The sequence below is a fragment of the Sturnira hondurensis genome, unplaced genomic scaffold (assembly GCF_014824575.4).
Source record: "Sturnira hondurensis isolate 20B ecotype Veracruz unplaced genomic scaffold, ASM1482457v3 Scaffold0024385, whole genome shotgun sequence".
Classification (NCBI taxonomy): domain Eukaryota; kingdom Metazoa; phylum Chordata; class Mammalia; order Chiroptera; family Phyllostomidae; genus Sturnira; species Sturnira hondurensis.
The window spans coordinates 583,087-598,685 of NW_028097016.1; the positions used below are offsets into that span (position 1 = coordinate 583,087).

The 15,599-nt window shown below is 51.4% G+C and overlaps 1 protein-coding gene across 1 annotated transcript in view; it reads right to left on the reverse strand.

Moving 5' to 3' along the window:
• Nucleotides 1-386: 386 nt before the first annotated feature.
• Nucleotides 387-15,599, reverse strand: part of MAP6 (microtubule associated protein 6) — a 73,387-nt gene continuing 58,174 nt past the window's right edge. The window contains exon 4 of the mRNA XM_037038422.1: nucleotides 387-1,723. Coding sequence (XP_036894317.1) covers nucleotides 499-1,723 — 1,225 coding nt within the window. The 3' untranslated portion in view covers nucleotides 387-498. The remainder of the gene's footprint in view (nucleotides 1,724-15,599) is intronic.

The following is a 15,599-nucleotide window of genomic DNA, read 5'->3' on the forward strand; positions in this document are numbered from 1 at the left end:
TGAAGGGGAGGGGACAGTCTTATGGAGCTCCCTTCCCCTGCAGGAGATGACGTTGTCTCCAGGGAGATAGTTGAATTAAATTGTGAGACATCCGCTCCTGTCGGATAACTGCTTGATGCGTGGGCAGCTCCCACATATCTGGTGTCAGAAGTGAAGTACAGGAGTGTGAGAGTGAAGGAGAAGCACGACTGTGTCCTGCCCTCCATCTCCTAGCATCCCACACCCTCTCCCATCATGCTCACAGCTTGAAGGAGCTGGGAGTTGCTCAGGCTCCTCTTGCCCGCATGGACGATGCAGAGTCCTGCATGGCCACTTCCAAATGTGCACAGCACGCGCACACACACACTCAAACGGAGCCTGAGAGAAACATTGCTGAGCCAGAGAGACCAGCTTTATTAGATTCCTGAAAGACTATACAATAGTGTTTCATGCAGATTAAATGTGAGTCTTCGCTGCCCTGGGGAGGGATAACTTTCACTGCCAACTCCTTCCTTGGTGTCAAGGGGAACTCTCTATATATTCTGCATGGGGGACAGTAGGGATCATGACGGGGGGTGGAGGTGAGATAGTGGGCAGCTGTGGGCCCCTGGGACTTTGAGTCTTCAGAGGTTCAGGGACCGCAGGACCTTGGTCCTTGGCTGGTGGTGGCACTAGAGGATCTTGATCTTTCAGAGGCACCGAGATTATAGGGACTGGATTCTTCACAGGCTCAGGGACCACAGGACCTTGGTTCTTTGGAGGCTCGGGGACCATGGGACCTCGGTCCTTGACCAGTGCTGGAGCCACAGGACCTTGGTTCTTTGGAGGCTCAGGGACCACGGGGCCCAGATCCTTGACTTGTTCTGGGACCATAGGACCTTGATTCTTTACAGGTGCTGCAACCGCAGAATCGTGATCCTTCAGAAGCTCTGGGACCACTAAACCTTGGTTCTTTATAGGCTCAGAGAGCATAGGACTTTCATTCTTTACAGGGGCTCTGCCCACGGCGCTCTGACCCTTTAGATGTTCTGGGGCCGCAGGACCTTGGTCCTTGACAGGTGCTGGAACCACTGGCCCTTGATCCTTCAGAGTCTCTGGTACCACAAAACCTTGATCCTTAACTCTTACTGGAACCAGAGGACTTTGGTTCTTTAGAGGCACCGGGTACAAGGAACCTTGGTTTTTGACTGGTGCTGAGATCACAGAACCTTCATTCTTCAGAGGCCCAGGGGCCACATGGTCTTGATCCTTAACTGGTATAGGGACCATGGGACCCTGATCCTTCAGAGGCCCAGGGGCCACACGGTCTTGATCCTTAACTGGTATAGGGACCATGGGACCTAGATCCTTCAGAGGTCCTGGGACCATGGGACCCTGATCCTTCAGAGGCCCGGGGGCCACGGGAGCCTGATCCTTCAGAGGCCCGAGGGCCATGGGACCCTGATCCTTCAGAGGCCCGGGGGCCATGGGACCCTGATCCTTCAGAGGCCCGGGGGCCATGGGACCCTGATCCTTCAGAAGTCCACGGGCCACAGGAGCCTGATCCTTCAGAGGCCCAGGGGCCACAGGAGCCTGATCCTTCAGAGGCTCTGGAACAGTAGGGCCTTGATCCTTTGGAGGCTCTTGGATCACAGGACCTTGATCTTTCAGAGGCCCCAAGCCCACGGCAACTTGATCCTTGTCTGGCTCTGTGGCTACAGGACCTCGATTCCTGTGTGAATCACTGGAGGGATCGACCTTGCTCCTGCAGAGGAGAGAGAGGTGGTCACTGTGAGGGCAGAGCTCAGGCCAGGGGTAGGGCAGAGTACAGAGTGCCTGTGGAGCCTGGGCAGGGCAGCTCTTGCTGGAGAGCCAGGAGGAGAACCCGATTTCCAGGTACAGAATGTTGGGTGGGGTGAGGGGCAGGCTCGGGAATCAGTCCTTCAGTGTTCTTGCCAATTGATTATAACCTGCACGTGGCATAGCGGGTGGCACCCAGGTGAAAAGGGCGGTGCTAGAACTCTTGTTCAGAGTCCTCCCCTGGACAACCCAGCAGCCTGACCACCCTCGCTCCACCCGGCCACTCTTCCTCCAGGACAGCCAGGCCCATCCTGGGAGCTCCTCCAGCTGTCTGCTCAGATGACCCTATAGGCCAGAGGGCTCTTTTCTTGTCCTCTTGGCCTCCGACTCTGGACCCTTTGTTAAGGGCTGACTGTGGGGAGGGGCAGGGGGCCCATGACATGTCAAGGAAGAGAGCAGTGGGGATGTCCCTTTTCCCCCCATCCCTTGGAAGCAGAAAAGAATTTTTACCACTGACATTGTTTGCAACAGCCAGCATATGGTGGTAATAGTAAGCAGAACAGCTTTTAATTGGTTTTACTATTGCTTTTAAATTCTCTATGGACAGTGTACCCCAGTGTTTCCCGTGCTGCTGCCATCGCTCGACCTTTGCTAGAGGAGGGGCTGGGACTCCCCATCCCGGCAGGGATGAGGCGCTGCAGCTCCCTCCCCACTCTGGCTCCCTTTGCTCTGCCTGGGAGCCCCCACTTCCTCCAAGGCGCTAGGGCCAATGCCTCGCACCAGGATCCTCACAGGCTGTTTGGTCTTGGTCGGCCTCACTGTAGACATCATCCCATCCCTTGGCCCACCCACGTGGTGGAGAGCAGGTGACATCTCTGACATGGTGGACAAACACTGCCACACTCAGACCACGCCAGTCTGGTTTAGAATGCACACTCCTTCCCTGCAGGCCAGGCTGAAAGTCCCCACTCAGGAGAGGCCACTCGGCCAGGGTCACATGCCCTTGCTCACCTAGAGCACATGTTCTACTTTCCAAATCACTTCTTCCCATAGCTCATTTCCGCAGCCCTGTGGAGCACGCAGGGAGGGTTTTATCCCCGTACTTGTCTGAGGAAAAAACCGCGGCTGGGAGGGCAAGTGACGTGGAAAGTGAGAAGACTCGCACAACCCCCGTCTGGGTCCTTTCCCTCCTGGAGCCCGGTTTCTTTGCCCTATCGCGCCTGGCACTTAGTAGGTACTCAGGACAGGAAAGCGATGATTACCCTTTACACTTTGTGGCCAGTCAAGTCTTTAAGCTTAACACCACTTCAGCATTTTAACAGTTCCTATTGGCTTTTAGGGCTATTTCGTACCTGCTCATTAAAGCCATTCCAGTGACACCCTACTTGGTAACACATTAGCTCATTATGGTTTCAGCTCCCTGGGCCTCAAGTTCGTCATCTGTTCCATTGGGTATGGTGATATTTACTCCAAAATGTATGATAGTTAGAGATCATGTACTTAGAGCACCTGCACCATGATGTTACTATATGATATTATAATTATTCTTCTAGTTACTTAGAAGTAAAATGACATGTATTTGGAGTTCTTCAATTCTGACAGGTCATCCTGATTCAGAAGCTCTTCACTGCGTTTAGCGCCTGAGGTGCCAGAGGATGGACATCCTTCAGCAGAGGACATAGGAGCACAGGCAGCCTGTCCATCTGGCTGGACAGACATCTCTCGATGTCTCTCAGCTTCACAGTGGACAGGACACAGAGTACAGCTGCTCCAGCCAGATGGACACAGCTGGCTGCCACCAGCAAGACCTTAGTGTTTGTGGAGCGAGGCAGGCAAGGCCCCCCGAAGCACGCAGAACCCAAGGAGGGCGTGAAAACGCTGCTAACGCTCGGTGGCTGGCCGGAGAAGGCAAGCAGAAACCTAATTCAGAAGAGACTCAAGCAGGAAATTGATTACCTGGATCCTGTAATGAATGATCACAGGATCATAATGAATGATCCGGTAGGGTCATTCTTCAGGGGTGGTAAAGGTGAGACAGGAGACAAGAAAAGGCGACCAGAGCTTAATTTGATTTTAGGGCCTTGGGTTGCAAAACCAATTCCATTGGCAGGATGTGGACTCAGAGTCCCCTGCTGCCATGGACACTGGAAACAGGGCCAGCCCCCTCTGCGGGAGTCGCCAGATTCACTTCCCTGACCAGAGCGCTGGCGCTCCGGCCACACCCCGTGTTCGGTGAGCACTCTTAGCCAGTTGGAAATGAAGCCCGAATTCGCATGGACATATAACCTTACTTTGCTCTGTTTAGTGAATATGTTTCTGTACTGAGTGTCTAGTTGTGGGAAGCCTTGGCATTAATATTAGAAATGATAAATCTACAATATTGTCTTTTTTGGTATTATGTTTAGAAAAAATCAGTGTAGATTTAGTTTGAAAGTGTTTGAAATATTAAAATTATTTGGCATATTAGAATATGTAACAGATTTGCTTTGTGATTCCAATATAAAATATGCAATAATTAATTTAGACTTGTGATTTTAAATCGAAAGATATAATTTCACAAATCTTGTAAGCAATGATGGAACTTTTATGACAATCTAATAGCTTTCATATTTTTAAGCTTAGCTTATTTTAAATTATTTATACTTTAATTTAAATTATTCAGGGGAATTAAGTTAAGTTATAAAATCCCCCTTAAAAGAGATTGCTAAAATGTACTAAATTTTTAAGTGTTGCTTTCATTAATTAAGCATTCGTTTTTAAACCCACAGCAGCCTCGGTTGGTTTTCCTCTGAATGAAACCGCCCTCCAAGGCGACATAAAACTCTCCTTGGCACTGACTGGCCGTCCTCGGTTCCACAGCACCCTGTCAGTCTCCGCAAGGCTGGCGGAAGCAGCACTTCCAGTGCCCTCTGTGTGAAGCAGACAAAGCCGTGGCCCTGGAGGGAAGCCGGGCACGTCGCTGGTGAGTGGAGACGGGCTGGAGTCACCCCATGCGGCCCACAGACCAGCTGTCCTTGGACATGGCCCACCTTGCACAACCAAATCTAGTGCCTGGAGCCAGGTGTAAACCACATGCTGTGGCAGCATGTGACACAGACCCCTTCTCCTCCCAGCCTGTGTACATTTAGTTCTTGGGAACTAAAATGAACAACCTGGTGGGTTTCTCTTAGCCTCTGTGCTGCTTATTGTCTGTGAGGTCTTGGGCAATTACTCATACATAGTAGACCTCGTTTCAGATGATCCTTTTAGGCAGGGATCGGAAAGGATAATCCTCGATGTCTATAGAGTGCTTTGGCGCATCACACGCATAAGCCCAGCACTGTAATAACTGTAGTAGCAGTTTACTAAGTGCTCACACAATGGACCCTCACGGCAGCCCTGGAGGAAGGTGGGGCAGCTGGTGGCCCTGCAGCCTCGCCCTCCTCACACTGTGCTCTGGCCGCCCCATGCTGTTTCATACACTCCTGTGTTTTTCTTTCTTTGGGCCTGCTACCTGGATTGGCCTTTCGCCCACTTTTTCCTGTCTGTCCTTGAGGGCTCCACTCATATCCCACCCCCTCAGCAGCCCCTCCTGGATGCGTCTCTCCACGTTAGTTTTGTCCATATCTCCCTTTGCAGTGGCATCATTTTACAGTCTGTCCCCACATTCACAGGGTCCCCCATTACATGTCAGGTCTCCCCCATTAGATCAAGAGCTCCCTGAAGTCAGGGGCCATCCTCCTGGCCTGCAGCCCCAGTGCCCAGCATAGTACCTGGAACAAAGAAGGTCAAATGGAAAGATTCACACATTATTGTTGCTGAAACCTGGTTCATCATCTACTCTGTGGCCCCAGCCAGAAACCCAGAGTCATCCTGGAGGCCTTCCTTTCCCTGAGAACCTTCACCCAACCCATCAATAACTGTCTGTCCCAGCTCCTAACATGTATCTCTCAAATGTGCCCATTCCCTTTCCTTCCTCCCTTTCCCCCACCGGCTGTGCCATCATCTCCCTAGGCCACTGTGACAGCCTCCTGACTGGTGTCCCCTGCTCCTCATTCCACTCATTTTTGTTAAACAGAAATCAGACTGATCTTTCAAAAAAGCATATTCCTTCCATGCTTGCATCTCCCCGGTGGCTTCTCCTTGCACTCAGCATAAAGAGCGAAGCCTATTACACACCTGGCTGGCCAGCCTGCTCCCACCCCGTTCCCAGCTCCTGCACCCCAGCCTCCCAGGACTTGGTTCTATTGCTCAATCTGCACTGCTCTTTCCATTTACACCTTAGCACATGCTGTTGTCTCCTTCTGGAACATTGTCTTGCACCTTCTTCCACTGATTCATGCCTACTCATCCACCATTCAGCTCACTGGAGCACGTTCCCAGACAAGCCTTCCCTGGCCTACAGATGCAACAAGATCCCCTGCTACAGGCTTTCCGAGTCCCTGGCCCTTTCTTTCATACCCTAATCATAGCAAATCACTTCACTCTTTGGATTAATGTTTCCCCTACTAGACTGAAGCGTTCACAGTGGGCAGGACCATGTCACACTTGCATAGCACTGTATTCTCTGTACCTAAAATAGTACTTGTCCCAGGGAAGGCCCTGACTAAATACATATTTATTGAATAAATGAATGAGAGCTTTTCCTGTGCCAGGATCTGTCCTATTTGTGTAAAATGCAATGTTTCAAGGTTACACGAGACACCCTGAGCTTTAGCAACTTGATTTTCTGCCCTTCTTCCCATTTCCATGGAGACAGGCAATGCCTCCTGGGTACATGCACACTGACCTTGGACCCATGCTTTGTCAGAGCCTGGAAGCAGAGTATCAAGCCCTGCCCCAGACGATCTGCAGGAAGGGCTCCCTTTCCTCCCACTGGCTCTTGCTCTTGCACAACAATTCTAATCTGCCAAGAGATTTTTTCCTCCCCAGCGTGAGTCCTGATGGAACATCAAAGCAGCCCAGAGTAGGGCCATTTTCAGAAATCAGGAACCTGTGGACCCTGTCCCTGACTCTCTGCCTATTCAGTTCGAAAAAGTCCTGAGGAAAAAAGAAACTCATACTTTCTGAGCAATAGCCACATGCCAGACTCAATGCTGGGTGTTTTAACACAGATCATTTCTTATCACGCAAAGGGCAGCCTGCTGGAGAAAGCGTACCCCTGGACTCGAGAGCAGAGCAGCTGGGTTTGAATTCTGAGCCAGCTCCTTCATAGCCATCGATGTAATCATGGGCATGCCAGGCTCCAGGCCTCAGTCCCCTTAATCTATAACCTGGAGAGCACAGGGCCCACCTTCTGGGGAGGAGTCATTTACCTGAATTCTCATGGCATGACCCCTGGAACATGAGTGAGGTTCAGTAAATGCTAGTTCCTAAGAGGGACTCGGTGATCGGGTCCAACTGTGTTACTCTACAGACGGGAAACCAGGCCAGAAGGCCAGCGCCTCCCCCAGGGGGCTGAGCCAGGGCCTAGGCCGACTGCACCTTAGGGCCTCTGGCGGGGGGGGCAGGGGACAGGATATGGATATTTTCATGGTTTTGTCCTCCTGTGTACCTCCGAGGGCCCTGTACAGGCACCCACATTTCCTAGACGCAACCAAAGCTGCCAACGCACTCCCCAAGGTGGAGTGCCAAGGAAGCAATCCTGGAAAGACTCATTTTAAAGAATCTGCAGGAGACAAGCCTCCTCAAAACAAGAGCTCCTGCCCCCACTTCACTCCCCCACAGGACTCCGTGGTAGCCTGTTTCAGCAGTTATCATGGTGTGCAGTAATACCTGCGCTCCCCGCCTGCATGGGCTGGGTTTGCTCAGCTTTGCATCTCCGGTAACCGGTGTCTGGCTCACAGTAGAACCTGGCCGACATTTGTGGGAGTCACAAATGGGTGGTGTGTAGCTCTTTCTCTTGATTCTACTTTATTTTTTTCTCTTTTATCCATTCACTGAACAAAATCTGTGCCAGGCCCAGAGTGAATGACACGGGGGCCCTGACATGAGGGGTGCCCCAAGTGGAGCAGGCAGACCTGTGAGCACACACCATGGGCACCAGAGCCACCGGAGGGCCAGCCCCACCGTCAGCCCTGGCCCTAAGCCTTCATCAGCCTGTGTCTCTTAAAATAGGCCCTAAAGTCTCTTCAGGGACAAAGACGTCACTCTACTGGAGAAGTGCCCTCTCTCTGTTCTGTGAAAGCATGCTTCACAGAGGAAGTCAGAGGCACCCAGGGCTGGAGGGATGGACCTGAGGGTCATCAGTCTCCTGAGCTTCTGCTGCTGTCTCCTGGCCGACTCGCACCAGTCCCTTCCCACACTGCCCCAGGGCGGGGCACACGTGGTCCGACCCTGAGCAGAAACCTGTATATCCGTCAGCTCTACTCCCTCCCATGCCTGCCTGACCTGGGGTTCGTGCTCCGGAGCCCCCCTTCCAGAGAATGCCCCACGCCCGCCCCAGGACAGCTGTCCAGAGGTTGGGAGCCATTCAAAGGGGCAGCCATGGGTCCTTATTCCCAGCTCCTCTGGCAACGCATGGCCCGCAGCAGCTCAGACCTTCGGTTTCCGAGCCCTTGCTGCCCTGACTGCTCTCCAAACAGCACATCTCAGCCAGCTCCCCATCCCTCGGAAAGTGTGACCCCGGAATGCAAAACAATGTTGCGGGTAGTGCTTCTCAGCAGGACACACCCACCTGGAGTCCATACCGTCCACAAGGCAGCCCTTGGCTGCTTTAGCTTTTTCTCGGGCATGTCAGCACAGCTGCCAATGCCACTGTCCCTTCTGTCTAGTGACATCTCCTCAGGGACTGAAGCTCCAGTTCCAGGGTCACTTCCTCAGTGAAATCACCCTCTACCTCCAGGGTCGGGTCCTCCTCCTGTGTTCCCTTAGCGCGTCCCCATCCCCCACCCCCACAGCAGCCCCCTCAGATGAGTGGCCAACTGGGGGCTCTTTGAGGTCAGAGACCACATCTGCTCTATTTTTTCTTGACATCTTTCCCTCCTTTCCTCATTTCTCTCCCCTCCTCCCTTCCACAAACATTTAATAAGTGCCTACTATGTGCCAGGCCATTGAGTAGAGTGGAGATGGAGAGAGCTCTGGCACAAGGCTGGCACACCCTGAGAGATTTCCATCCTCACCGAGGAATTGAAGAAGGAACTTGCACAAGACCAAAGTCTACAATCACATTCACACAATGCACAGAAAAAGAGGTCCTATTAGTAACTGCTTTAGCATCTGCTTCGTTCTCCCAAACTGCAGTGTCTCTGTGGTTTTCTAAGAGGACTTTCTATACAGTGCACTTTGTGTTCTCACAGTGGCCCTGCCAGCCAGGCCCACAGGGGTCACCCCACTCCAACTTATGGGTGGAAACAAGGCTCAGAAAGGGCAAGTAAGTTACCTAAGGTCACCTAGTGAGTTTGTGGCCATGTCAAGACCCCAACTGAGGATGACAGACTTGCAGTCAGGCCCTTTCCTTCCTATAACAATATCCCTCGTGATACAGAGATTTCAACTATATACACGGATGTTGTGACCTCAGCTACCGAGGTTCCAAATCTGTCTGCAGACGTCTGAACTGGGGTTTTACCTGGGGCAGGGGCTGGAGCCACTGACCTCTGCGGGTTCCCAGTTCTGAGCTCCCAGCTGCATCTCCGGAGAGAGTTGCCCCTCTAGGGGCCAGGCCCCCAACAACGGGTCCTCCTTTACCTCTGCCCTGCCACACGAGGACCTCCTTCCAAGGTTTACCTGTTGCTGTGCAGCAGACCCTGGCATAGGGGCTAGTTCCAGAAAGGAGCAGCACCCTGGTTTGAGAGCGCCCATCTATACCTATAAGTCCTTCCTGTATGGCTGCCACTCGGTCTTCCAGCCCAGGGCCTCACGAAGCGTCCACTGGATGTGGCTTAATAGCACAGGGAGGGCAGCTAGGACCACAGCTGGGAAAATGCTGCCACCCCACACTTAATTCTGGGCAGGGGCTGGTGGGGGTCGGGAGGTAATAAGAGTGCTGATCCAGCGCAGCATCTGTGACCTTCATGTGACTCAGTTCTCATAGACAACCAGCATCCGTAAAGCCATCAAAGGTTTGGGGTAAGGAAGGAACAGGCGCTACTTCAGGAAGATGCATGTCTTTACAACAGGGATCCCATGGGTGGTCCCAAGTCTTGGACCAAGCGTGGGTTTTAGCCACACAAGCTTGACTGCAAATCCTGGCTCACCACTTACAAGTCGTGTGACTTTGTTGTTTAATCACTGAGTCTTAATTTCTTTATCTGTAAATAGGGATCGTACCCACAAGCTCTCTAGTCCTATTGTGAAAACAAGTGTATAAAGGCCAAATCGATGTTTGTTCTCTCCCCCTAGGCTGCGCCAACCTGTGTTTTACAAAAGTGGAACCAGGGACCTGGGTCAGATTCCGGTTGAGATTTTTCTCCGTCAGCCCAGGTTCCCTGCAGGCGGACACTTCCTCCTCACGTGGGGAGACATGGCTGCACTAGTGGCTGGAGGGTAAGTTTTCTGCCCTGCGCTATTGCTCTTATAGTCCTTTTTGCCATTAAATACCTCTTCTAGATATAACCTAAGAAGAACTAAATAAATTCCCAATTGCATAATAAATATTTTAAGAAGCATCCTTGGTTTTAATACCAAGAAGGCAAAATCAAGTGTATAGCTGACTGTCAGTCTCAGTGGGCTGCCAAGAATCTGACGATCCTGCTAATGACCCTGACTCTTTTTAGAATGTCAAGTGCTGGACTGAGGCAGCCAGACAGCCATCGCTCAGCTCTTGTCTAGCTCTGTGCTCCTAGAAACCTATTAATGAATTTCTGTCCTTTCCTCCCACCTTACCTAAAGCAAAGGATGGAATCTTGAGCAATTAATCAAGGTTGGCTTCATGTGTCCAGAGGGGATCAATGAAAATGAACAGGTGATTGCAGAAATAAAATCTGTACTGGGTGATTTATGGGCTGTGCTCAGAGATGAGGGGCCGGGGGAAGGGCTGGGGGAGTGGTGAGAGGGCAAGGCAGAAAGACCCACACGAGATGGATTTTTCTCTTGTGCTGTTGTGTGGCAAAAAGAGTGGATTTTTCAGCTTCCGCTCCAGCTACCACACCAATGGGCCCAAGGGTGGTAACTGGGAAGTGGTGGTTGGCAAATCTAAGCTTAAACATACTACGGTCAAGGGCATTTCACCTTAGAGCCTACACAGGACTTTCACACGCATCCTCACCGTGCCACCTGAATAGTCCATGAATCAGAAACAGGTGTCTGCCTGCTCTCCCAAACTCTGTTTGGAGAACACTGCGTCCCTTGCTGACCAAATTCATACTTTCTGAATTTGAGAACCAAACAGATTTAGACAGTGATGACTACATGTAGTAGTACTATCCCTTTGAGGCTCAAAGAAATTAAAAGACTCAGCCAAGGTCACACAACCGGTACATAGTAGAGCTTTGCCTTAGAACCAGGCCTATTGCTCTAACTCCCAGCCCTTCCTCCTGAGATATACCCCTGCAGGGCCACCTCCCTGCCGTGTAGACTTAGGGCAGCCGCACTGGGCAGGAGGTGGGATTAGCCAACCTCTTAAGAGTATCAGGAGTCTGATACTGGAGTCTGACCAGGAGTCTATGGTTTTCTGAAGTCAGAACTGTTCAGCAACAGCGGCTACATAGGTACAGAAGTGGGCTGGGCGTCACAAAACCGGCTGTTGAGTGTGTGCTCTGAGCTTTCCTGTTGCTGTGACCTCTCTCGAAACCGCCCCTTCCACGTGAGCAGAGCCAGTTGCTAAGCAAAAAAAAGCCTTACAGAAGCACCACAGTGAATATGGAGGCAGATGGTGAACGTTGTCATTCATTCGCTCACTCACGATTCATTCAACAAACATGTTAGAAGACATTCGCTGTGGTTGGGCCAGAAGCTAGTGGTACAAATATGAACAGAAGGACCTGGTCCTTGCCGGGGGGAGCACAGTCTAGTAGGGGACACACACACGCACACACACATGAATGGATGACACAGTTCGTGTGGTAAGTTCCATGATGAAGACACACACAGGAGGCATCTTACCCAGCCTGGGAGGTGCGGGAAAGGCTTCCTGGAGCTGTCCCCTGAGCGGAGTCTTGAAGGATGAGTTAGCCGGGTGGAGAAGCAGAGGGCAATCTGAGCAGGTGGGGCGGCGTGGGTAAAGGCATGGAGGTGAGAAGCAGCATGGTGCACCGAGGGGACAAGAAGCTTCCGCAGGCCGCCCGGAGCCCATGGATGGTTGAAAGCAGGGTGTGATATGGTCTGCATGTTCTAAAGATCCTTCTAGCAGCTTAAACCAGTACCAGTGGTGGTAATTTATTTCTCTCAGCATCCGAAGTTCCCTTGGCCCCAGAAAAGATGTCTGGGCTGAGATAGTTAAAATACAATGCCAAGTTCACAAGTGATGGAGGGCCACTCGTGTGAGGACAAGGGACAGAGAATTATGCTCAGTTCCACAGTTTGAAATAAAGTGTACAAAATGATGCTCTCTGATCCGATGCCTTAGGTAATGGACACCACTTTTCTCTTGGTATCTCCAGTATCAAGGATATGTCTTATGAACCAAAATTTGTTGGATTATTCTGTAGTCGATAACCGTGCATTTTAGTCACTCAGTCAATTTAATACCTAAAGTAGAAAACCTATAGATTTGGCTGAGACAAGTGGTCAGTGCACTCAGAACATCTGAGCCAGTTGTGTGTGAATCCCTGATCAAATTCTATCTCTCTGGTTTGCATCTGGGTCCCAAGGCTGAAAGAGAACCTAGGCCAGCCTTCCAGAGGGCCAGCATGGCCTGGCCAGACTAGGGCACTGTGTGGTGTAATAGTGCAGTTGAGTCCGGCTTGTCTGCAAACTGACTCACTGCACACCAGCCTCAGCCCCACTCAGGGAAGGGAAAAACAGCCAGGGTATGGGGCCAAAGTTGTGAGCCCCGTGTTTCCTTGTCTCTCTGAGCCTGCAGAGCTGGCAGGTGCCCCTCCCCTCTGACCTTCCTTTCCTGTCTGTTACTTGGGCAAGCACCGGCTCCACAATGTTAAGAAGGGTCAGTGGAATGGCACAGAAAAAAATACTTTGTAAGCAACCAGTGAATGTAATCTGCTAGGATGTTTTTCTTTAGGTCTGTGGACTCAAGATAATTCAAGAGCTGGAATTCTTTTAAAGTGTTCTTCCTAAGCAGACTGTTAGCCTCAGTTACCTTTACGTATTGTCAGAGATTACACATAGTTCACTCTCTATCAGAAAGATAGTGAACACAGACTTTTCAAGTACTATAAAGGGAAAGGGAAGGGCCTGAAATGACCGGTACTGAATGTCCACTCTGGGTTCCCTATCGCCATTTGGCATTTCACTCTCACACCCTCACCCCTCTTCTCTGAAGTGGGTATTAGTGTCCCTGTATTGAGGACACCAAGGCTCAAAGAGGCTAGTGACACAGGCTTTCACAGCTAGCATGGATGTCCAACCAGGCAACTTGCAACTAAGTGCACTGCCAATGTTAACCAGTGTTCACACAATAAAGAATAAAATTCAGGCAGGTGTTATCTTGGAGAGAGTGTGGATTTGGTGCCAGGCCACCACAGTAAAGTGAGCATTGTGATAACGTGAGTTGTGATCTTTCTGCTGGTGGAGGGTCTCGCCTTCAATGTGTAAAACAAAAAGCAGGACCTGTGACGTGCAGTGGAGGGAAGTGCAACCCAACAAGGCCTGCCTGTACGGGATGACGTCAATCCCGGGGTTACAGGTCTTCTAGGGTGGTCTAGGTGCTGCAAGGATCTCCGCATCGAGTGCAGTGCAGTGTGGGAGGTCTGGACTGTGTGCCTGGTCCAGAAGGAGTGGAGCCTAGGGGAGGGTTGGCTCCCGTCATCTGAAACAGCTGCCCTAGCGGCTGCCCCAGACGCCGCCCAGCCCTGCAGGCCTCAGGTCGGGCTGGGGTAGGGCCTTGCCTGAACTGTAGAGGGTCCACAGGCTACATCCCGAAAGAGATGTGTTATACCTGTGATCCTGAAAATGTGAATGGCTCTAAGACATTTTAGAAGGAAGACACACTAAGGGAGTTCCTAGCTTTTGTGAGATGGGACTCAACACTCCCCAAATCTATGAGAAGCAGGTTCTATGTTTTTCAGACCAAGTGAAAAAAAATGAGGGAAGAATTTCACTAAGAACACACAAACACCAAAAAAGAATGAAAAAACACTTATAACTAATTTAGTAATAATGAACTATTTAAAACCCAGAGGGCTGATTTTTATTTTGCTCCCTGTTTTAGGGAGGTGATGTTAGTAATGAGTTATAGAGTCACCTCCTGGGCTCTGGGCAACATCAGGGAGCCGGGGGAGAAGCACGGGCCACGGCTCGGGGTGAGCCCTGACCACTGGGCAGCACAAAGAAAGCCAGCCAGGCTCCCCTCGTTCCTGCCCTCCCCATTGCCCGGGTCTTGTCCTTGTTCTGGTTCTGAGTGTTTGACCCTCTCTCAGGTTATTCGGTGTGTCTGCATTTCTGTGCTTCTTGTTCTCTACTGCTGTTTCCACCTCTTTCAACCCCTGGTTTTGATGCAAACAATCCTTAACTGATCAAAAGTGGCTGGACAATTTGACTTTAATATGCTTTTAAGTAGGGTTTCTATATCGAACAGTTGATTTTCTGTTTTCTGCCTCATACAAAAGCGGGCAGGTGGGTGTCATTTTTTTTCTGTTAATCCAGAAAACAGATATATAGTGGTTTTCATATGTATGAACGTTAATTGGTTGAGTCCTACCAAGCCTCCTACCCCAAACCCAGAAATTGGGGCCAGCAATAGCATGAAGTCCCAGCCTAGAGCTCCTAGCCTGAAGAAAGAGAGGACCCGTGGCCGTTGCCTGATGTGTGGGTGAGGGTGAGAAGCATGATGGTGGGGAGCATGCAAAGGTGTGGGGAGCAATCTGGGTGTATGAGATGGAGATCCCAGTTAGCAACTGCCCACTGGCCCGGCACCAGGCCTTTCCATGACAGGCTCTGCCAGTGGCCAGCCTTCGCCTGACCCTCCTTGTGTGAACTACTTCCCCAAGACCTGAGCTCACCTGGTGTTGGACCCCTCCACACCTTTGCCGTGCAGCTCCCTCTATCTGGCATGCCTTGGCCCAGCTGGTCATCACCAGCTCATCCACTGAGGTCTTCCCCGATCCACAGAACAGCCAGAACAAATTCCTCCTGTGCACCCCACTGTGGTCAGAGGTGGGGGCTCAGTCATCCTGGTTTCTTAGTGCCCAGCACAGTGCCTAGCACACAGTGGGTATTCAAGGAACATATGTTGGAAAGGGAAGAAGGATCCCACACAGAAACTTTTGCCTCCCACTTTAGCAGGATAGCAAAGTGGGCAACCTCAGCCCTAGCTCTGAGATTCCCACCTGGATCTGCAATCCTGCCTGTGGGCCTGCCTCTGCCTGCCTGCATCGCCCCCACTCTCCAGGGTGCCCTCTCCCACGAAGCCTTCCAATTCCCCACCCCTGTCCTTCATCTGAGCTCCCAGCGACCTGGTCTGTTGTTACCTAATTTGGACCACACCCCCATGTCAGACACACACAAGACTGTCACCCATGCAGTGAGCCAGTTCCCACAGGGTGGAGTCTCCCCAATGACCAGATTAAACGAGCAAGTGAAGACATCTCTGCCGTCCCTTGGGAGAAGAAAAAGCCAGAACCGACAGTACTGCTGGTTGACAGGAAGGGGTGAGGGAGTCAGGGCCCAGTCTCCCAGTGTAGTGAGGACGTGCTGAACGCAGGCGATCACTCATCCCCAGCAACATGGGATCAAAACGTTACACTACCTGGTTGGCCAGTGGGTCTCCCGGTCCATCTTCGCCTTTCCCAACACTTAGCTCTGAC